The 23,739-nt window shown below is 47.8% G+C and overlaps 2 protein-coding genes across 7 annotated transcripts in view; one reads left to right on the top strand and one right to left on the bottom strand.

Moving 5' to 3' along the window:
- Positions 1-4,507, top strand: part of LOC101598410 (S100P binding protein) — a 40,510-nt gene extending 36,003 nt beyond the window's left edge. For all 4 annotated transcript variants that reach the window (XM_004665260.2, XM_045149267.1, XM_045149269.1 and 1 more), the window contains one exon: positions 1,691-4,507. In XM_004665260.2, coding sequence (XP_004665317.1) covers positions 1,691-1,832 — 142 coding nt within the window. In that variant the 3' untranslated portion in view covers positions 1,833-4,507. The remainder of the gene's footprint in view (positions 1-1,690) is intronic.
- Positions 4,508-9,251: 4,744 nt separating this feature from the next.
- Fndc5 (fibronectin type III domain containing 5) lies at positions 9,252-18,254 on the bottom strand. Of its 3 annotated transcripts, none has more exons than XM_045150418.1 (6): positions 18,158-18,254; positions 16,539-16,654; positions 15,777-15,975; positions 15,179-15,268; positions 11,876-12,009; positions 9,252-10,779 (listed from the first exon to the last, which is right to left on the bottom strand). In XM_045150418.1, the coding sequence occupies exons 1-6, from the start codon at positions 18,252-18,254 to the stop codon at positions 10,741-10,743; spliced, it is 675 nt and encodes a 224-aa protein (XP_045006353.1). In that variant the 3' UTR covers positions 9,252-10,740. The 3 variants fall into 3 exon arrangements, with proteins under 3 accessions (XP_045006353.1, XP_045006354.1, XP_045006355.1); XM_045150419.1 differs by having other exon boundaries at positions 9,252-10,608; XM_045150420.1 differs by lacking the exon at positions 9,252-10,779 and adding an exon at positions 10,796-11,364.
- Between the last annotated feature and the right edge of the window lie 5,485 nt (positions 18,255-23,739).

Raw genomic sequence — 23,739 nt, 5'->3', positions numbered from 1 at the left:
GATTTCTCTTTCTCCCATTGAACTGCATGCAGAATGGCTTCTCCAGCTTTCTGTCAGCTGGTCTGCATGGAGGAGATTATCAGCTCAGATCGAGCAAGATTTCTCAGTGGCCTTGTATCCCAAGTATATGGAGTCTTCAGCAATAGGGTCTTACCATCTATTCCTGGTGGGAAACCAAGGGCCTCAGCAATGGCCTATAATGTTTTGGGGGCATCAGGGATCTCCCTGGCCAACAACTCACTGGAAGATATCCCATCCCTGGCACTGAAAATTTTGTAGCAACAATCTATGGCTCCTGATCACTAGCCTTTTTTATAATTATATTATTTTTTAAATTTGTATTTGAGAGAGAAAGAGGCAGATAAAGAAACAGATGATGGGTGCACCAGGGCCTTCAGCCACTGCAAATGAGCTTCAGACACGTGTGTCACCTTGTGCATGTGGCTTATGTAGTAGGTCCTGGGGAATCAAACCTGGGTCCTTTGGCATTGCAGGCAAGTGCCTTAACCACTAAGCCATCTCTCCAGCCCACTAGTCTTTAATTAGATGAGATGTTTTAAAAAGGCAGCAAGTAGTTTCATGTTTTGATAGATGTGTCTAGTACTGTTAGAGTTCATTTTAGTCATGGCTACTTCTCACAGCTACCTATGGAGGTACCAGATATTCAAATTGTAGTGCAAACACCTGGAGTTCATTTGTAGCAAGGTTCTGGTGTGCCCATTCTCTCTCTCCCTCTCTCTTTCTCTGTCTCAATCAAACAAATAAGTAAAATATTAAAAAGTAAAATAGGACCGGGCATGGTGGCACACGCATTTAATCCCAGCACTCAGGAGGCAGAGATAGGAGAATCACCATGAGTTAGAGGCCACCCTAAGATGACACAGTGAATTCCAGGTCAGCCTGAGCTAGAGTGAGACCCTATCTCAAAAAACCAAAATAAATAAATAAAATAGGAGGGCTGGAGAGATGGCTTAGCCGTTAAGGTGCTTACCTGCAAAGCCTAAGGATCCAGGTTCTATTCTCCAGGTCCCACATAAGCCAGATGCACAAGTTGTTGCATACATCTGGAGTTTGTTTGCAGAGAGAGGCCCTGGTGTGCTCATTCTCTCTCTCTCTAATAAATTAAATAAATAAAAATAGGGCTGGAGAGATAGCCTAGCAATTAAGGCACTTACCTACAATGCCAAAGGACCCAGGTTCAATTTCCTGGGACCCACATAAGCCAAATGCACAAAGTAGTGCATGTATCTGGAGTTTGTTTGCAGTGGCTAGAGGCCCTGGCATGCCCATATTCATTCATTCATTCTCTCTCTCTCTCTCTCTCTCTCTCTCTCTACACACACACACATACACATACACTTTCTCTCAAATAAATATAAATAAAATAGATAATAATAAGCCAACCATGGTGGCACACACCTTTAAACCCAGCACTTGGGAGGTGGAAGTTGGAGGATTGGTGTGAGTTTGAGGCCAGCCAGAGACTGTAGTGAATTCCGGATCAGCCTGGGCTAGAGCAAGACCCTACCTCAAAAAACTAGAATAATAATAACAACAACAACAACTTTCTAAACTTCAAAAAAATTAAATGAGTATTTGATAGTTGTGCTAATAACCTTTGTATGCAAATTGCCATTTCAAATGAAATACACATCTATCATGCCTGTTTTTATGTTCCCTCTCTCAATAGAAATTATGCCCGGTACCGACAGAAACCTCTGCAAAGATACAGTCTGACTCAGTGGGTTAACAGGAACAAGCGAAGCCATCATCGGTTCCAGCGTCTCCCAGACTTCTCTTATGGTCCATATGTTTCATCCCATCAACAGTGAAAGTCCCTATCCAGGGTTTTGTCCATAGCAGCATCTCATTTTTTTCTGCTGTTTTTTTATTTTAGTTTATTTTATTTTTGCTTTGTATATTTTGAATTTTATTTTTCCACAAGATTTTTATTTAAAGAGCTTGTCACCTATTAGAAAAGTTCGTTACTGACTTGAATTTTTTTTATGGGGACCCTCCTGATCTTTTTGTGTCTAAATGTTTCAGCAGTGTTTAGTAGATACTTCTTTTTTAAAGTTTTTATTTAAATTGAAGGTAGCTGCCTCTTGATGGCCTGCATTAAGCCAAAGCACCCACCTCTCTGTAGAGGTGCAATCCACTGGTGCCCAGAAGTCGTCTTTTCATCTACTGTAGAAAGAAATTCTTTTGCAGGCTGTGTAGACAGTGTTATTTGCTGATGACTTGTTAATAGATGTTACTTTTACAACCCTTCATGTAAAATTTGAATCTCTAAATACTTGTCAATATTTTAAATTTGGCAATTAACGACACATGAAGTAGGGTGAAATAAAAGTCCTGTTGTGAAAGGGTAAATTTAAAATGTAAGTCCCCTTGCTGGACAAGGCGGAGCACATCTTTAATCCCAGCACTCAGAGGCTAAGGTGGAAGGATCATTATGTTTTTCTGTTTTCTGAGGCCAGACTGACACTACAGAGTGAGTTCCAGGTCAGCCTGGGTTAGAGAGAGACTCTACCTGTAAAAAGATAAAATGTAAATCCTCTCCCTTCTGTACTGCCTTTATTATTCGCTTTTTTCATTCTTTGTTAAACTTACTTTGCAGGTAAGCGCTTACAAGTCTTACACATTTTAACTCTGACAGAAGACTGCTGGCTAACTTTTATTGAATACTTCATGGTCTTGTGACTTTTTTCCAACTTCAATGACCATTCTTCTCCTGTGGTTCTGCAGGAAGTATTCCTATGTCCTGTTAACTCTTCTTCAGAACAACATCCCTGCTGTCATTGTTGCAGAGCTGTTCTTGAGAATCTTGACTTGTTGTCAGGCCAGTGCCATTGAGAGATTCATGGATTGATAGTTTCATCTGCTAAATTCCAATTTGTGTATAGATGTTAGTCAAGGAGCCTCCATGCTGTGGGAGCCTTTGGAAAGGCATTCTTTTGTCTCCACAGATAGCTTTGGCCTGAGTGTTAGCATCTCCTTATTTGATCCGGCTTCATAGTTTCACATAACTGCTTATGTGGGTCTAGTGAAATTACATTACCTGATCTGTTAGGTTTGGTATTCTAATCAAAGACTTTATACATCTGTCTTAATGGATATCTTAGGAATTTTTTATTGCTTTACAGACACCTCTAGAAATAATTTTGGGAAATTTTGTGGTCTGGCATTCATACTACTGTTCACTCTCTGAAGGTTGTTCATAGTTGCTATAGCCACTGTTTGGTTTTGTTTCATTAGCCCTATTTTTGTATGTGAATAACCCATCTTAAACATCCTACTCCATCATAAGACAACTGACTTGGGAAAAGCATGGTCATTCAAGCCTCCAGTAAGTTTGGATAGATATTCCTAATTGTTTACTGGGAACACTTACACAGCCAATGATTTTCTTCCTTTTGGTTGCTTTGAGACAGGGACTCCTGTAGCTCAGGCTGACCTTGAACTCATTATGTAGCTGAAGATGATCTTAAACTGATCCTCCTACCAGCACCTCCCAAGTGTTAGGATTGTATGTGTTTTACCGCTGTGCCTAGCAAAGTTCCCTGGTCACTTGCTTTAGGTCTGGGAGTAGAATTCAACAGAAAAATTGTGAGAATCTATTGTCTCATTTGTCATAATTGGCATTTTACTTCATTGGTCATTTCTCCAAGCTGCTGTAAATTTGCCTAATGGAGTGAGTAAGATATGCCAAACATCCACCTTTGAGACCAAAGTGTAGTTAAAATCAAGTGTAGCTAGTAGTGCTGTGGCTAATTCTCCACAGATTACCCAAGAAGTGAAGGGACAGCATTTTGTGTAGGCAAAAATCTGAGACATTCTTGCTCTCCTGGTACAGGAGAGTTTTAAGATTGACTGTAACGAGAGCATTGTCTTTGCCAAATCAGATGACTGACAGGTTAACTAGAAAATGTGACAATCACATTTCCTCTTAGCTCAGATAATTCTGTTTTTCCAAAGCTTTAGCAGCTTAATTAAATCTGTTGGACTGGGGGAGGAGAGAACACTGTTCTCTAGTGGTTAACATGGTATTCTTTAAGGAGAAAAACAAAGCCAAAGAAAACTCATTATCTGACATGTTAGCCTTAAAGATGGTAATGGGTAGAGTCTGAAGTTTTATTCTCTTTTTTGAAGCTGCATATCTCTTATGTATGGTGTTGGCCTCTAAATGTTATTGTTCAGATGTAATTCTTGCTGTATTTTTAAATTTGAGTAAGGGTTATATGCATTTAACTGTACCTAGCTTTCTTGATTATGAGATTCTCACTACAGGGGTCTTGGCAAAAATAAAAATTTGCTATTTAAATAGTTTACTTGTTAGTAAGGAGCCTGAAATAACCTATAGTTTTTCATCTAATATAGGCTCTAATTTACTTGAGTTGTCAAGATCAATTATGAAACTGAAGTTTGGTGCCTCATCTTTATCATATTTTTCCCTTGTAGCAGTTGTGTTTAATGTCATTAAAAGAAATAAAAGTTCTTGTCAGTGGCATATGTACTGTGGCCGTCTGTTGCTGGCTCTGGAGGGGGGTTATTTGCCTGCCTCATTTGCGTGGGTATGGGAGGGTGGTGGCATTTATTAGAATATGGTTCTGGGAAGGCGAAGGTGCTTGCTCCCTGTTCTTTTGAGGGTAAATTACAGTGTTGAGAAAGGCGTTCCAAGCAGTTAAGAAATGTTGAAATTGATTGGGATTTGCAGCTACATATGGTGCATGTCAGGAGCCTGACATTGGGAGAGCCTGAAATATCACTGTGCTGCTGTTTTTGCAGAACAGGGAAGGTAGCCCAGACTTCATCAGGCATTCATTGCCTTGCATTGTGTCCTATTAAACAAAATTGATGCCTAGCACTCAGGAGGCAGAGGTCGTAGGAGGATTGCCATGAGTTCGAGGCCACCCTGAGACTACAGCCTGAGCTAGAGCAAGACCCTGCTTTGAAGGAAAAAAAAAAAAAGATATTTGTTCTTAGCCAGAAACTTCTGCTCCAAAAACCTGGGGTGAAGGTTGGATGAATGTGGGTAGATGATGAATGGAGATAACAGTTCATAGCTTCTTTTGTGAACCTAAACTGCTTAGATTAATCCCCAGGACAAAGATAGAAGGGCAGGCAATAATAGGTTGTCACCTAGGTTAGCCAGTGCTTTTAAAATTCCAGTACTTTGCTTAGAAAACAAGTGGTAACACACTTGAATAAGCTCATTGGCCTGCTGTTCTGTAAGCTTTTTAGGTTATTTTTTATTTTTATTTTTTTTTAGGTAAGGTCTCACTGTAGCTCAGGCTAACCTATAATTCACTATGTAGTCTCAGAGTGGCCTTAAACTCATAGTGATCCTCCTATCTCTGCCTCCTAAGTGCTAGGACTAAAGGTGTGCACCACCACGTTGGGCACCTCCCTCTTTTTTGGGAGGCAGAGAGAATTACCAATTTGAGGACAGCCTGAACTACCAAAAAAAAAAAAAAAAAAAAACCAAAAACAAACATAAACATAGCTGGGTATGGTGGCACACACCTTTAATACTAGCACTCGGGAGGCAGAGGTAGGAGGATCGCTGAATTCAAGACCACCCTGTGAATTCTGTGAATTCACTATAGTGAATTCCAGGTCAGCCTGGGCTAGAGCTAAACCATACCTTTTTTAAAAAAAGTGGGGACATTAAGGGCATTTGCCACCATGCCCAGCTTTAAGTCTGGTATGTGTATTCTAGACAAAAGGAAGTATTCTGTGTCTGGACAAAAAGCTTAATATAAGTTCTCAGCTGTTTGATGCTCTTGTCTCAGTCAGCATATTCTGTGTACATGTGTGTGCAAGAGTGCATGTGTGTGAAGGCCAGAGCACAATGTCAGGTGTCTTTTTATTTTTTCTTAAATGTGAGATGGATGTGCCACCTTGTCCATCTGGCTTATATGGGTACTATGGAATCAAACCTGGGTTCTTAAGACTTCGCAGGCCTATACCCACTCTAAACCTGGTGTCTTACTTGGTCACTTTCTTTTTTTTTTTTGTTTGTTTCTTTGAGGTAGGGTCTCACTACCACACCCAGCTCTACCTTACTTCTTGAGTGTAGGCCTTTAATCCCAGCACATGGAGGGCAGAGATAAGAGGGTCACTATAAATTAGAGGTCAACCTGGTACTAGAGACCCTACCTGGGGGAAAAAAAATAAAGGTGGGGCCAGGTGTGGTGGCACACACCTTTAATCCCAGCACTGGGGAGGCTGAGGTAGGATTGCTGTGAATTCAAGGCCAGACTGTAGCTACAGAGTTCCAGGTCAGCCTGGGCTAGAGTGAGACCTTACATCAAAACTAAAAAATCAGGAATGATGGCACACGCCTTAGTCTCACCACTCAGGAGGCTGAGGTAGGGTTGCCATGAATTCGAAGCCGCCCTGAGACTACATAGTGAATTCCAGGTCAGCCTGAGCTAGAGTGAGACCCTACATCAAAAACAAAACTTAAAAAAAAAAGATCTGGGGGGCTGGAGGGATGGCTTAGTGGTTAAGGTGTTTGCATGCAAATCCAAAGGACCCAGGTTCGACTCCCCAGAACCCACGTTAGCCAGCTGCACAAAAGGGCCCACGCTTCTGGAGTTTGTTTGCTGTGGCTGAAGGCCCTGGCACACCCATTCTCTCTCCGTCCCTCCCTCCCTCCCTCTCTTTCTCTTTTTCTGTCAAATAAATAAATAAAATATAAATATGAAAAAAAAAGTTGGGCATGGTGGCGCAGGTCTTTAATCCCAGCCCCAGGAGACAGAGGAGGGAGGATCGCCTTGAGTTTGAGGCCACCTTGAGACTCCGTAGTGAATTCCAGGTCAGCCTGGATCAGAGTGAGACCCTACCCTGAAAAAGAAAAAAAGTATGCAGTGTACATGAGTATGACACCCAATTTTGTCCTTTGGCCATGCACATCCGAACACACCCATATATTTGCATACCCACTTTATACACACACACACACACACACACACAGACACTAGTGTTTCTTGCCCTCCATTCATGTTATGTTGATGGAGATGTGAGTAGAAAAAGGAGAAATAGACCTCTAAAATGACTCATCGTCAGCCAGGCGTGGTGGCACATGCCTTTGATCCCAGCACTGGGGAGGCAGAAGTAGGAGGATCGCTGTGAGTTCAAGGCCACTCTGAGACTACATAGTGAATTCCAGGTCAGCCTGGGAACTAGAGTAAGAACCTATCTCAAAAAAAAAAAAAAAAAAAATCCTTAAAGAAACCTGTTGTGAGGTTTTATAAGAAGAGAAACCAACCTCCAAAAACCGGAAAGCAGAGTTCCCTGATTTTGTAGTGCTGCCCTACTTTGTAAGAGAAAACTGAATTATTTCTAAGCTGATTCCAGGGTATGCCCGTTTTTGTATACCAGTGCACCTGTTGGGAAAATATTTCCACCTGTCAAAGGAAGTGTCAGCTGGTCAGTATTGAAATTTCTTTAATGAACAAATTGCTGCCTTGTCATTCCTCCCCACTTATCTCTCCATAACAACTGGAGTGTGTCATAGGCAGACAATCTGGCCCTCAGCATTCATTCAGAAGATGGAATGTGGTCTTTTGGATAACTTAAGAATGAGAGATAAAGTAGAAGTCGGAAGAGATTGAATTAGAAATCTTAATGAATTCTAGCCATGCATGGTGGCACATGCCTTCAATCCTAGCACTCAAAAGGCAGAGGTAGGATGGCCATGAGTTCAAGGCCACCCTGATACTGCATAGTGAATTTCAGGTTAGCCCGGGCTAGAGTGAAACCCTACCTCAGAAAACCAAAGAAAAGAATTCTAGCTGGGCACGGTGGCACACACCTTTAATCCTAGCATTTGGGAGGCAGAAGTAGAGGAGTATTGCTAAGTTCGAGGTTAGCCTGGACTAGAGTGAAACCCTTAACTAAAAAACAAAAACAAAACGAAAAAAGTCTAGAGGAGGTTCATACTACGAAGCTCAGAAACAGGAGAAGAGGACTCCTGCCTCAGAAATACCCAGCACTCTTTCTTCCTCCCTTCAGCTCCTGGGGTTCCCCACTTGTTTCTAGGAGGATGACCTAGATAGAAGGATAGGTGAGTGGGCTCTGGGGCTCATGTCTGAATCCAGTTTTGGTAGAAAGGAAGCCAAGCCCACCTTCAGAGAAATGAGGTGCCCAAGTGTTAGGGCTACCCATTAGGGTCTTCTATTTAGCATTCCTCCCACAGGTCTACCATGGTCTGCAAATAAGGTCTCTTGGTCTCAGCGCCATCTGGTTGCAAGAAGTGTCTGGAGTCATGTGAGAGGAATGAAGACACATCTCAAGTCATAGCTGCAGGGTTTGATTCAGTAAAAGTACAGTCTTCATTTCAGGTGATGAAAAGGAATGGAACTTTACGACAGCTGTTTGCTCCTCTTCCCTTCTACCTACCTTCTTTGTGATGCACCACAGACATGGTCAACGATGAGGACAGGGAACCCCCATAAACAGCTCCCCAAGCCCCCCTGACAAGTGCCTTGAATGCTAACTTGAGAGTTTCTCCATCATTTGGCACTAAATGGTCTCAGAGAACAGAGGAAGTACCTCTTGGAAGTTTGGCTGAGAGTTCTGTGTGCTTATCAGGTTCCTGCTTTCCATCCAGCCTAAGACTTTTCTTTTCCCTCTGCTTCCAGAACCTTTTGAACAGCCTACTGTAAGCTCTTGCACATCTGACATTTCTTTTCCCTCTGAGCTCTGGACAGGAATGTTCAAAGTGCCCTAAATTACTTGTTCACTCATTGGCTAATGGCATCATTACTCTCTGCTTTTCAGCCTGCTGTTAGGATCTTAATGATGTTCCTTTAACAGCCCAGAACAGCACGTTGTGCAGAATGCAGTCTTACAATTCTTCACTCCCTCCTCACACCGCCCCCCTGCCCCAGACAAGAACCTCGTTCCTTTGGCAGGGATACACGCACCCAACCCCATCCAGAGGAGAAAACCCTTTGTTTTTGAAAGCAACAGGCACTGCATACCTATGCAGTGAGACAGCCCAAGCTGGGCTTAGAGGAGCCTCAGAAAGAGGATGATGGAGCAGCTATTTTTTCTCCTACACGTGCACCCCCATCTGTTCGAGAATTCCCTTCCAACTCCAGCTTGGCTGGCAGGCATGTCCCTAAGAAGCTGCAGGCCAAAATGGAAGAGAACTGCTTCCCTCCTCCACACATCCTGATTTGCTGCCAATTGCCAGAAAAAGAGGGCAACATTTGGGCATTTACCAGAAGACAAGGATGTGCCTTTTCATTTGTCTTTTTATTTTACATTTAAAAAGTGGTTATTGCTCTAACTGGATCAGAGGTAAGGACCTCTCTCTTAAGGAGCCTTGGCCTTGAAGCCCCATTCAGCACGGATGGAAGTCACAAGACAATGAGTGGAGCCTCATGTCCTCCCATGAGAAAGCCCTTAGTATTGCAGACATCTGCCCTTTATGCTGTCTCTCTTCCTCTGTGCTGCCACACTTGGACCAAGCAGAGTGGTGGCTGACCCAGCCTTGAGAGCGGTTGTAGACTGGAAGGAAGGGGTTGTCCATTGGGTGATGGCTTTCAGCTCTGTGGCTTAGGGGCCAGTGCTCATCATTCAGTGCAACAAATATTTACTGAGCACCTACTATGTGCCAGGCTTGTGCTGGGTGCAGCCTCCCACATTCCCTTGGCCACCAATGAAAGATGTAGAGTCCACTTTTTTTCCACACAGGCATTTGGCAGTCATAATGCTTCAGTCCCAGGGAAGTCTGCCTTTCCATGTCAAGCACCATTTTTTTTTTAAAACCAGAAAGAGACAGTAGAGAGAAAAAGAGACCTGTCATTTCATACCATTCAGACTCTAGGGAAGGACATGAGGATGCTAGATAGCTTTCATAGAACCTTAAATGAGATGGCAAGGTATGTAGACTCCAGAGGCCAGTGGTGACAGCAAGGTTGCTCTGCTTATCTGTGATTAATGGCTCTTGCCTGCTTTCCAGGATCTTCTACTCCAACCTGGGTTGCTCAGGAGCCCTTGGGATGTAGGATGTGGAGATGCCTTTTCAGTTATCCCAGCTGGCATTGCTGCAACTCCAAGAGATGCTTTCTTATAAAATGGACAGTACCTTTCAGATCTTCTGAAGACCCTGGGCTGGTGATCTTACCATCAAAGGAACAATCAAAGATTGCAAAAGATGCAGGCAACCAGCTCAGGCCTTGAGAAAACACTCTATCCTCTGGAGTGGAGCCCTCCGATTTTTTTTTCCCAAAAGAAACAAAACAGATTAACATAGTTGCATCACACCATCAAAAAGAAAAAAGAAAAGTCCTTAAATGGCTGGATCCAAAAAAGGCTTGATGGAGCCATAACTCTGCAACTCAGGTGCCCATTGGCTTTCCTGATGCTCAGTGGTCTGAAAGACACAGCTCAAGCCAGTCTTGGTACTTGTCCTCCCAAAGGTTTGTGCATTTTCTCAAAGAGGAAGTCAGTCCAGGAGAAGCAAGGAGGCAAAAGACTGTGTCTCATGCTGCTTTGCCTTTTCCAGGTTGGGGCCAGGCCTTTTAGTTTTTGTGGCTTATGTATTTATTTTGCAGAATTTAAGTCTGAGGTTCAGCTTCCTTCGTCAGACTAAGGAGAGATAAGGAGAACTGCAGCTAGCTATACCTCCTCCACTGCCGCGGTCAGCCTGTTCTCCCTGTGCCCAGGACCCGGGGACCAGCAGAGAAAAAAAACAAAATCCTTCTTCCTGCAGACAGGCAGTTACGCTTCGATGATGTTTACTGAGGGCTTGTTTGGAAACTGGGAAGGGGAAAAAAAAAACAAACAAACGAGAGAAGCTGCCAGAGCCAGTTGACTAGACATTCTTTCAAGGTGGGAAACAGGACTGGAGGAGGAAGAAGGTAGCAGAAGGGCTGCAGCCTGAAAGCCAGATTCTTACCCTTTGTGGAAAGAAAGGAGTAGCCCTGCCTCTGGAGGTCTTGTCTCTCTTGTATTTTCACGCCTAGCCTTCGGCCTTGCCCAGCTCAATGGTCAAGACTGAGTCCTGGGCCCAGAGCCCTGGTACCCACTCTACCCCCAGCAGAGATATCCCCTGGCTGAGTCTTTCACATCCTGCAGATTGGCCTCCTGGTACAGCCTCAGCTGCTGACATTGTTGAGATGCTTCTGGAGATAGGGCTTAGTAAGAGGCTTCAGGAAAAGGTGCCAGAAAGAGAGAAGCCAAGGGAGAAGACAGCAAGCCAGAGGATACAAGAACATGGAGACAGGAGGAGATGTAGAGAGGGCCAGATGTTTGTTGGATAATCATTGTCAGAACCATAAGATCCTCTCCCATTCTCTACTGTCTTCTGAGCTGCTCAGAGCAAGTACTGAAAAGGTTTCATATCTGTTTTATAGAAGAGGAAATGAAGGTTCAGAAGTAAAGCACCTGCTCAGGCACAGTACCCCTTTCATCCTACTCTTGCTACCCCACTCTTACCAGGAATTCTGCCCTTCCTATTGGTTGTCTGTTTTTTTTTTTTTTTTTTTTTTGAGGTAGGGTCTCCTTTTAGCCCAGGCTGACCTGAAAATTTACTATGTAGTCTCAGGGTGGCCTCAACTCATGGCAATCCTCCTACCTCTGCCTCCCGGGTACTGGTATTAAAGGTATGCACCACCATGCCCAGCTTGGCTGTCTTTTTGGTTTTGTTTTGTTTTTTAACCACCACTGGTCCCTGGCACCCACAAAGGGAGAGGATCCAAAATCAATTTGCAGTATCCCCCGTGTCACACAGGCAGCAGCCAAGCTTGGCTCTGCCCAGCTGCTGGCATGCCAGGTCCTGAACTGACCTCTTCTGCAGTCCAGGGACTGCGAGTGTACAAGGTGCAGGTCTACCCTGCCCAGCTCTTGCCCTCACCTTGCTGCGGAGGAGACCTCCACCCTGGTGCTCCGGTGTGCTGGTTTCTGATGCACTCTTGGTTTTTTCCTTGTTGTTATTGGGCTCATTGTCCTTGATAATGTCATATTGGCGGCAGAAGAGGGCGATGACACCTGGGGAAGATAAGCAGGCACAGTCAGAGGCCCGGGCATGAGTTCTTGCCTAGCTTAGCGTGAGTGCTTTCTGATGGCCTCCAGATGGTCTCTCTGTGCTGCAGCAGACTCCCTCAAGCCTCCGACTCCTGTTTCCACCTGTCCGGCCACCAGCCATCCCTTTTCACTGCTGCTGGACTAGTCCACCCCCAGCACATATCTGACCATGTTTCCCCACTACCCTTCCTTTGAGCCTCTGACAGCTCCCATTCTCCTTTAATGGAAAGTAGAAATGACAATGGGATTTGCTAAATATGTGCCAGGGCCCTGGGCTGTGGACTTACATACTCAATCTCACTTAATCCTCACAACTCCAGGGCGCCTATTATTACCAGTCCCAGGGTACAAGTAAGCACAGTGGTAGAGGGAATCACACTAATTTAATTCAAGGTCACACTGCGGTGCATGCAGCTGGGAAGTGAAGTGCACAGCCTGTTGAAGGTCTAGTTGTATCTGGCTAGTAACATGTGAACATCGTATTTTTCAGAAGTCTGGTAGTATTAAGGCATTCAACTCCAGTTCTAGATATATTCCCTATTTCTCCTCTATGTTTGTAGTGTTGCTTCTTGATCTATTTTAAGGATCTGTTGACTTTCCAGTGTGGTAGGTAGAGCCTAACAACTCCCCTACTTCCTCCTTCATTATCCTAACAGACTTATACCACTAATTCACTATGTTTGTATTGTTAGGATTATGTAAATCTTGTCTGTGCCAAGTCTAATAATATACCATAAACAAACCTCCTCTTTTTTTATTTTTGTATTTTTTTGGGTTTTGCTTTAGAGGTAGGGTCTTGCTTTAGCCCAGGCTGACCTGGAATTCACTATGTAGTCTCAGGGTGGCCTCGAACTCACAGGGATCTCCTGCCTCTTCTTCCTGAGTGCTGCGATTAAAGGTGTGCACCAACACACCCAGAAAACCTCTTTTTTTAAAATTTTATTTTTATAAAACTGGGTTGTTCCCCAAATTTATTTATTTATTTGACAAAGAAATTGAGAGAGAAAGAGACAGATGAGAGAGAGAGAGAATGGGCATGCCAGGGCCTCTCGCCACTGCAGACGAACTCCAGACATGTGTCACCTTGTGCATCTGGCTTACGTGGATACTGAGAAAATTGAACCTGGGCCCTTAGACTTTGCAGGCAAGTGCCTTAACTACTAAGCCATCTTTCCAGCCTCAAACCTCCTCTTTTATTTATTTATTTATTTATTTATTTATTTATTTATTTATTTGAGAGCGACAGACACAGAGAGAAAGACAGAGGGAGAGAGAGAGAATGGGCGCGCCAGGGCTTCCAGCCTCTGCAAACGAACTACAGACGCATGCGCCCCCTTGTGCATCTGGCTAACGTGGGACCTGGGGAACCAAGACTTGAACCGGGGTCCTTAAGCTTCACAGGCAAGCGCTTAACCGCTAAGCCATCTCTCCAGCCCAAACCTCCTCTTTTTTTTTTTTTTTTTTTTAAAGATGTAAGCCGGGCGTGATGGCGCACACTTTTTTTTTTTTTTTAAATTTTTTTATTTATTTATTTGAGAGCGACAGACACAGAGAGAAAGACAGATAGAGGGAGAGAGAGAGAATGGGCGCGCCAGGGCTTCCAGCCTCTGCAAACGAACTCCAGACGCGTGCGCCCCCTTGTGCATCTGGCTAACGTGGGACCTGGGGAACCGAGCCTCGAACCGGGGTCCTTAGGCTTCACAGGCAAGCTCTTAACCGCTAAGCCATCTCTCCAGCCCCCAAACCTCCTCTTTTTATACCCTTTGTTTTCCCTGCCTCTTCTCAAGTGCCTGTTTTTCGATGTACCTAACAAACATTTTTCCCCCAAAATGCTTCTTCAGAGGCTGCCCTGCCAGCTACCATGCCAGTCAGGCTTAGAATGGTACTCAGAGCTCTCAAAACACTCCAGCCCTCAGCCTTGCCACATCTCACTCCTCCGCACTCCACCTTCTCTTATAGGTCACAGCCACACTGAGTCACAGTGAGCTTAATTTGTTGTTTCTTGAACACCTTTCCTCTTTCGGCTGCCTGGTGAGCTCCTATTCATCCTCCAAAGCTCAATTCTCATGCTCCCCCTACTCTGTGGTTTGTTTGTTTTTTAATTTTCTAGTGCTGTGCCTCGAACCTGAGACCTCTTGGACAAAGAGCATGAACTCTGCCACCGAGCCACACCTCTGGCCACTTTGTACTTTTCTTGATTTCTATGACTGGCTCCAGAATTTCGTCTCCTCTGTTCCCACACTGGCACTGTTAAATCATCATGATTCAGTTATAGTTAAGTTTAGACCTGGCTTCCCTCAGCATGAGTCCCCTACAAGCAGAGGGAACTTCCTAGTCATGACTGTAACATTACCGTCTGGAATGGAGTAGTTGGTCAGGCAATGGCAGTTTGTTTAATATAAAATGTATGACACTTGGGCTTTATCCTCAGGGATCTCAGAGGCCAGCAGGAAGTGAAAGAATCACAACACACATAACTTACATAAGAAGGGCTAATGAAGGGCAGTGTGCTGAGGGAGCACAGAGACAAAAGCCGTTCTAGTGGATGGATGGTGGGAATGTCTATGTTGGTAGCTCAGACCTAATTCTAGGATAGGTGAGGGGTGTGTTCCAAACCTGAGGCCAGGCAGTGGTTTCCCCTGAATCGCATAGGCCTGAGTCCCCTGGAGGTCCAGCTACCAACCCAGAAGAGGAAGGAGAGGCTGTGGCCATGGTTAGAAGGTTCAGGGGCTCTGGATGTGGCTCAACCTCTTCTAGAGAGGAGAAAGGTGAATACCCCACCCCTCCCCGCAAGCCTATAAAAGACAATAAGCAAAACCGCGTGTGGTGGGCACACATTTAATCCCAGCACTCAGGCGGCAGAGGTCAGCCTGGGACTACAGAGTGAGTTTGAGGTCAGCCTAAACTAGAGACTTTACATCAGAGGGAAAAGAAAAGGAAAGAAAAGAAAATGCTGTTTGGGGTGGAGTGGATTACAAAAGGAAGCAGATTTGACTCCAGAGCTGCCCTAGGCAGGACTAAAAATATTTCTCATCATATATTTCTAAGCCCCTTATTGTTGTTGTCTAAGAGTGAAGGGGGAGTGGTCCTCAGCTGCCCAAGGGTAAGTGAAGAAGTTGGAAGCTTGATTCACCTGCCCACATGAAGAGGACCACGACAATGATCAGCACCTCGCCTGTTCGCAGCTGTTGGTTCCTCCCCATTTCCTTCATGGTCACCTCATCTGTTGGGAGAGAGGTGTTAGGCCATGGCTCCTTTCCTCCTCAGCCACTCTAGGGCCAAATCCATGATAATAAGTGCTTATCTCTATCGTTGTCCACACATCCAACATAAAGAGAGCCAGAGACCTACTGAAGTCCGCTTGGGGTGGCAGGGGTTGAGCTGGTGGGAGCTGGGCTGAAGAGATGGCTTAGCAGTTAAGGCACTTGCCTGTGAACCCTAAGGACCCAGGTTCCATTCCCCAGTACCCAAATAAGCCAGATGCACAAGGTGGCACTTACACCTGGAGTTCATTTGCAGTACCTAGAGGCCTTGACATACCCATTCTCTCCATCTGTCTCTCTCTCTCTCTTTTTCAAATACATAAATAAAATATTTTTTTTAAAGGTGGAGCTTACAAAACCTGGGGAAATAGAGTGAATCTTCTCCCTTTTGGGAGCTGCATGGCTCTGCTCTACTTTGCTGTACCCAAATACCCTTGCCCTACATCCCCAGCACACCCCAGGCCTTGCCTTTGTTCTTAGAGGCCATCTTCTCAGCCTCACGTGGGGTTTTGAAGAGCACTGGCTCACTAGCCGGGCTCTGGCCCTGGATGGAGATGGCCTGAACGTGCACGATATACTCCGTGTCCTCTTCCAGGTCCCAGAGGGCGCATGAGCGGGTGGTGGTGTTCACTTCTTGGATGAAGCGTAGCATCCGCACATCCTTCTTCTGCAAAGATGGAGTCCTGGACATGTCAGTGCTCTGGCACCAGCCCCGCTTTTGCCCACCTCCCAGCGGTGACCATCCCTTCATGCTATACAGTCATCCCATCACCTCAGGCGTCACTCTCCACTGTACAGCTAAGGAGACAGATTTAGAGGCGTTAGGGCAGTTGCCAAAGGCCACACGTCTAGTGAGGCTTGGAAGCAGGTCCTAAATACCCTTTCATCTGAAGTCAGTCCACACGCTGAGCTCCCATGTCCCAGCTGAGATTTCCTGAGCCCTCCTCCAGTGACCAGGGTCCTTTGGACACCCTCAGTTTCAAGCCAAATGTACAGCTTGCTGACCGCCTCTCTTGCCCTGTGTTCCTTTTTCCTCGTCATTTCTCATCATCACCCTCCATCCATCATGTATCTTTTTCTCTTCTCTTTGAGACAATTATGTTGGGTAGCCCAAGTTGGCCCTTATTTACAACCCTCCTGCCTCAGCCTCTTGAGTGCTAGGATTACAGACAGGCACCACCATAGGTGGCTTTGAAGTGCCCTTCCCTCCCAAGCACCCTCAAGGGTTACCTGCTGAGATATGGCAAATCCGATGACAACCTCATCCTCCAGGACATCCCAGCTGACCACGGCGGAGTTGGCTTTGAGGTGCCTGACAGTGACGTTCACAGGGGCTGAGGGGCTGTCTGCAGGGTGGGGAGACACCTGAGCCTGAATGCAGTGCGCTCTGCTCTGCTGTGAGGCCCAGTCCCGGTGCCGTGCCAAAGGGGTAGAACCCAAAGCCTCAACCAGACCCCATGGCTCTTGCTTCCTCAGTGGGTCAAGAGACCTCAGGCTCCTTGCATCTAGCATGGAAGCCCCTTCCAGCCATAGACTGGGCCCACCATGGTTTCAAGACTAAAATTGATAAGCCTGGGCCAGGGCCAGATCAAATAGATGTATGGTTAGGTGTGAAGGGGACAAAGTTGACCAGAGTACAGAAACTGAAGGTTAGCCTGATGAAAAGCAGTCCAAATCACATCTACAGCGCTCTTTCTACAGTCCTACACCGTCAAGTGAGTGACCTTGAGGGAAGGAAAATGTCCCAGAGGTTTAGAAGCACCGGGAGGGGCTGAGCCATAGGATGGGAGGGAGATGCCATAGAGGACATTTCCAGAACCGTGGTGAGCTAGGCAGAACGCAGCCTGGGGAAGGTCTATGTGAGCCTCTTCTCCACGCTCCACTGGCCTCAAGGGGCAGAGAGGGAAGGAATTAGAGGAGGTAGGCCCTTGGGTCACCAGGACAGGGCAAGGCTTCTGCATGGTGGAAGAAGATAAATGGGAGGAGGTCGGGTCACCAAGATCAGGGAGGAAAGTGTTAGAGGAGGAGGGCAGGAAGAACCATCCTGGAGAGGGGCGTGCCATGGGGGGCAGGTGCTTTCAGAGGAAGTCATAAGAGGTCCACTTATACCCCTCACATGGACGGACTTGAGGCCCAGGGGTTATGCCAGACATGCAAATGGAAAGGGCCAGAAGGACACGGACAGGTGGTGGCAGACACGGAACCAGAGAGCAGACAAGTGGAGCTTTAGAGAGAGAAATGGAGACACAAGCAGGGCAAGAGCACCGAGCCAAGGAGAGATAGATGGGTACAGGGAGAGAGTGAGACAGCAGCAGCTAGGAGGGACAGAATCAGGGCAACGGGGAGACGCTGGGCCCCATGGGGTGGGCCAGACACTGCGCCAGGCTCAGGGGCCACCCCAACGCACCCTGCGCCCTCAGGTGCCAGGTCCCTTCCCCTTCATAGGATCTCCGTCACAACGGAGGTGCAGTTGCCTGTGGGTTTTTTGAGAGGTCTTTGGGGACACTGAGGGAGGCCCAAGGTGTGTGTGTGTGGGGGGGGACTGATGTCCTCAGCCGCACTCCTGGGGCCAGAAAGGGCGACTGAGGCAATGACCTGGGGTGAAGGGATGTGATTTAAGGAATCAGGTGACAAGAGACCCTAAGGCCCCCAAGGCTGAGGTGTCGGGAAGAGGTCTGGAGGCTGAAGGACAGGTCTAGGGGTCAGGACGCTTGAGGTCGGGTTAGGGGAGCAGTGAGGAGGTGAGACAGGAGGTGCCCGGGGAGCAGGAAGCCTCCCGGGTGACAGCGCGGGAGGGGAGGTCGCGCCGGCCCCCGCCCCCGCCCCCGCCCCGCGCCGGGCCCCCTTACCCGCCTGCACCAGCGCGAAGCAGACGCAGCTCAGCCACAGGCGGAGCGCGGCGCGGGGCGGCCAGGCGCGCGGCGGCGGCGGCGGCCCGGGGGGCATGGCGGCTCCTGCAGCCCGCCGGCCGGCCCGGGGCGGCGCAGGGGGACGCGGCTCTGGCCCTCGGCGGCCGCTGGCGCTCGCGCTCCGGCCAGCCCCGCGCCGCCCCGCGCCGCCTGCGCTTCGGCTCCGTGGACAGCGACTCCCGCGCGGCGGCGGCGGCGGCGGCGGCGGCGGCGGCGGCCGCGTCCACGTCGGGCGCCTGGGGGGGCGGGGCGCCCCCGCTGCGGGGAGAGGCGGGGGCGGGGTGAGGACGGAGGGCGCCCCTCACTCCCGACGCCCCCCCCACGCTCCCCCGGCCCCACTCTGACGGCGGCCGGGCCTAGGACCGAAGGGCCACACGGACTGGCCGCTCCGGCCCCTTTCCCTGACCCGGCCCTACCCTTTCCCAAGGGACCGGGAAGAGGAAAAGTACCGCGGAGAGAGATGCTCGGGGTCCCAAACCCTCACCCCAGCCCACACTCAAGGCCTGTCTGGCTGAGTGGAGAGAGGGGTGTCATGGGGTAGGGATGGGATTTCCGTAGCCTCACAGCCGGGGTGCGCTCTGATGTGTACAGTGGGGCTAGCCAGAGGAGGGCTGTGACTCGCTGGAGGTCTGGCTTCGGGACCCCAGGCCAGTCCGTCCCCTTCTTTGCGCCTGTCCCCCCACCCCCCCCCCCCACACCCTCCCTCCGAAGTAGGGTCTCACTCTAGCCCAGGCTGACCTGGATTCACTATGTAGTCTCAGGCTGGCCTCAAACTCAGAGCGATCCTCCTACCTCTGCCTCCCCACAGTGCTGGGATTAAAGGCATGCGCCACCACACCCTGTTTTGCGCCTGTTTTTAATCCCACTCCTGAAAGCACCGTGAGCTTCCGCTAGGCACCAGACACTGGGCTGGGCCTTACTGGCATGTGGGGTTACATTCTCTCTGCTGCTCCCACCCCCTCTGCTGTGTGCATTTCACACAGGTGGACATTGCAGTTTGGACAGACCACTTGACTTGTGCAAGGACGCACAGCAGTCAGGATTGGAACCCAGGATATTCTGACTCCTCCAGCTGTGCTTGACGCAATTGGCTTCCCACCCAGAGGAATTTCACACACCCCAGAATCCCTGAGCTTCTAGAATCTACCACAGGCAGCTCTACTTATAAAACTATAGAAGTAGAGCTGGAGTCCAGTCAAAATTCTGGATCAGATTATTAAAAGGCCTGTCTGCAGCCGGATCTTTCAAGAACAGTGGGGTAGTGGGTGTCGGTAGCAATTGGCTTTTAGAAACCTATGCCCATTTTGGCCAGGCTAAGCATATGAACAGTGATTTAGCTAATGGCTTGGAAATGCTGGGGGCGGGGCTGGAGAGATGGCTTAGTGGTTAAGGCACTTGCCTTTGAAGCCTAAGTACCCAGGTTCAATTTCCTAGAACCCACATAAGCCAGCTGCATATGATGGCCCATGTGTCTGGTATTTGTTTGCAGTGGCTATAGGCCCTGGCACACCCATTTTCTCTCCCTCTCTTCTTCCCTCCCTCGCTCTTTCTCTCTCATAAGTAAATACAAGTTAAAAATGAAGAAAATGCTGGGGTTTTTAAAGATATGGCAGAGAGTCACAGCCAATTAAAGCGCCTGGATGGCCCTTCTTTACCCTGGGGACATCCATATGCTAACATGTGTCCTCACTCTCCTGCCTACTCCTTTGTTGATCTTAGAGGCAGAGAGAGGGCTCACCCTGCACTCATCGTCTAGGAGAACCAGGCATTGAGAGAAGGCCCCCATCTCTACCCTGTGACATGCTGTCATTTAAGTCCCAGTCCGAGAAACAAGGTTGAGGAGCAAGGCATAGACCAGAGTCCCTTAGTACCCTGACACAGAGAGGTCACTCGTCTGTCCCAATGAGCCCGCGGACCTCCTATCTGGGGCATTCCTTTATTCTAAAGGTTTTCCAGAGGTCCCAGAAAGCTACCCACTTTGGAAAGGGGACACCTTGCACAGATAACCCACTGAAAATCTTCAAGATCTCTCTCCCTATCCCTTAGGCTCTAGATTAAGAAACGGAGGCCAGGCATCATGTCCCAGCACTCTGGAGGCTGAGGTTGGAGGATCTCGTGAGTTCCAGGTCAGCCTGGGACTACAGAATGACTACAGAATGATCAGCCTGGGCTAGAGTGAAACCCTACCTCAAAAAACAAAACAAAACAAAAAAGAGAGAAAGAAACTAAGGTGCACAGATGGAGGAGTTTAGTATAATCTTAAACAATGAAGCAAGGACAGCCACAAAACACTCCTCGCGTCCTTGTACCCACCCATGACTCCATCCTCTGCCCCCTAAGTTTCTACCTGGGTTCCTTGGAAGGATGAGGTAGAAGGGGGCCCCAGAGTTATTTTTGTTGTTGTTGTTGCTTCTCTTTAGAACCATAATCCCTCCCACCAGCCCCATTTACTTCCCTAGTCACATACCTCTTCCTGGTGGGGTGGGGGGTGGTGAGCCTCAGATGGGACCTCGACCTGACTGGGACAGAAACTGGGAGCCAGAGGACAGTCCCTCTCCTTCTTCTCTCTCTCTCTCTCTCTTTCTCGCTTGGCAGCTGCTGCCTGCCCCGCCCTACCTGCCCCGCCCCACCAGCTGTAGCTTAGCCCCCAGGGACCCCTCCCGCCCGCCTCCCATAGACATCCAGGGGCCTGCATGAGCAACTGGAACCTACTTGGGTCTCCATTACAGAACAGCAGGGAAGACAGGGGTCAGTCAGGGGTCACACAATACACTTTTGTCCCTGCTTAGGGGATCGAAGGGGAGAGGGTCCTGGTGGGGTCTGTCCTCTAGTCCAGGGCTGGGGAGGGGGGAGCATCAGCGCCATCTGCTGGTCGTTTCGGGCAAATCCCCAAGCAGATGTAGGGCACCGGGAGGGGGAGAGGAAGGAGGAAAGGCCGCTGGAGGAGGCACATGGGGGATTGGAAGGATTTAGGGAGTTGTAGCATGGGTGTAGCCTCCCCAGGCCTCATGAGATGCTTGGCCATTGCTTCAGTTTTTGAGGATAGCCCTTGAGTTTGGTAAACAGTGGGGGTTGTTTAGGGGGTAGAAAGAGCTGGAAGGACCTGGAAGTGCTCTGGGTGAGCCTGAGAGGTGGCCTTCAGCACCAGTTGCCTTAGGCACACCACCTATGCTCTATTCCTTAGTACAGGGCCAAATATGCAGTAGGGGCTCAGTAAATATTTGTTGCTTCAGACGTATGTTTTCTGAGCACCTCTAATGTACCAGGCTCTGGAACACATTCTGGAAGGATGCAGGTACATAAACATATGGGCAGGGATCTGGGTGGAGCTGCAGAGGCGGTGGGGCTGGGTCGTTCCCAGCTGCAGTCGCTCGTCTCCACTTGCAGGACTCCACAGACTGACCTCTGGGGAGTCATCAACGTTTGGACCCTGTATGGTGTCCAAAGTCTCAGCACCTAGCTCAGGCTGCAGGTGCCCATGCCAGATTCCCTGCTGCCATCTAGGATAGAAGACCCCTCTTTCTAGCGTGGAACCGTTGTGGCTTCTGATGTGCTGTCCCTGGGAGACTCAGGAGAAAGCCAAGAGATTGCTTTGGAGGTACAGTAACAGAGTGCTTACCAATAACCAAGAACTCGGCTCTCTGCCCATGTTCTCTGGCTACTGTGTGTTGTTAGCCCTAGTTTTAGATCAAGGCATACAATCAGTGAACTGTGGAGCTAGGTCTAAAATTCAGTTATGTGGCTGCAAGTTCAGGACTTGACCTGGCCTGCCTGTCACGTCCCTGATCTCTAAGGACCTCTCAGGATAGAGATATAGGGCCCAGGACATCCTTCCCCGGAAGGGAGAAAGGGTCTGATTTCTTACAACCCTGTCAAGTTGGGATCATTGAACACATTTTACAGATGAAGAAACTGAGGTTCAAAGAGAAAGGTTTTTTTGGGGGGTTCAAGGTATGGTCTCACTCTAGCCCAGGCTGATCTGACATTCACTATGTATTCTAAGGGTGTCCTCAAACTCACAGGGATCCTCCTACCTTTGCCTCCCAAGTGCTGGGATTAAAAGTGTGTGCCACCATGCCTCGCTAGTCTTTTTTTTTTTTTTTTTTTTAATAGGTGGTACAGCCAGGAAACACTAATCTCAAAGCTCAATGATAAGCTGCAGAGATAGCTCAGCAGTTAAGGAGCTTGCTTGTGAAGCTTAAAGATCTGGGTTTGATTCCTCAGTATCCACATAAAGGCAGATGCACAAGGTTGTACATGCATCTGGAATTCATTTGCAGTAGCAGCAGGCCCTAGCATGCCCATTCTCTGTCTCTTTCTCTCTCTCTTGCCCTCTCTCTCCCTCTCTCACTCCTTCAAATAAATAAATAAAGGGCGGAAAGATTGTAAAAGCCACAGGTTGAGACATTATGCCCAGAGGTATTCCCTCCCACCAAAAATAACTGACTACTGCTCCCACAATGCAAAAACTACAACTCCATAGGAAATACCTCTGAGAAGCGTCCCCAGTGGAATGGGGGCAGGGATAAGGGAAAAGAGGGTACCAACACATGATATATCCATACGAAACGTCTTGTTAATAATAATAATAATTCAAAAACTTGCTAAAAATTATATATATACATATGACTTAATGATAAGCCCAGAGCCATATTTTCTCCCTCCCTTCTCTTCCCTTTCTTTCCTTCCTCTGTGACCTAGTAAGTTTAATAAGGGTTGCTTACATAAGCACAAATGGAGGGTTATTTACCTGAGGATAGGCCACTTACTAATGGCTACAGCACTAAAGAAAAATTTGCCATCTTCCCCTCGCAATCACTAATGCCTGGAAATCCTTAATGAGAGGTGGGGCCTCCTGAGCCTTCCTCCAATCCATGATGGGATGTTAACGACCAATCCTGTGCTGGTCTTGCACAGCTAACCACAACTGCAAGTTCCTGAGTGCATTAGCCATGCTATGTGGGAAAGACAAGGTTCTACAGCATTCCTCCCCATCCTCTGGCTCTTAAATTCTTCCCACCCCCTCTTCTGGGATGTTCCTTGAGCCTTGGAAGATGTGATATGGATGTCCCATTTAGGGGTGAGCACCCAACAGTCACTTAGTCTCAGTACTTTGACCAGTATGAGTCTCTGTAGTGACTGCTGCCCTCTGCAAAATAAGAGTCTCTGACCAAAAGCTGAGAGCCACACTAATCTTGGGGACAAGCAAATCTATTTACAAGTCGGACTGATGGGCACAACATGTCTGTTTAGCAAAACAACCGTAGTGGCTTCCCCATTAGGGCCTATAGACTTTTCTAGCCATGGACTTTTGACAAGATTTACAGTACCAAGTATGAATTCCCTCCTGTTGAATGGACCTCAAATCCAATGAAAAAGTGGTTGGGTCAGGCATCGTGGCACACGCCTTTAATCCCAGCACTTGGGAGGCAGAGGTAGGAGGATCACCGTGAGTTCAAGGCCACTCCGAAACTACATAGTGAATTGCAGGTCAGCCTGGACTAGAGTGTTACACAACCACA

This window comes from Jaculus jaculus, chromosome 5 (genome assembly GCF_020740685.1).
Source record: "Jaculus jaculus isolate mJacJac1 chromosome 5, mJacJac1.mat.Y.cur, whole genome shotgun sequence".
In the NCBI taxonomy this organism is placed as follows: Eukaryota; Metazoa; Chordata; class Mammalia; order Rodentia; family Dipodidae; genus Jaculus; species Jaculus jaculus.
This window is presented reverse-complemented; position numbering and strand designations above follow the sequence as displayed.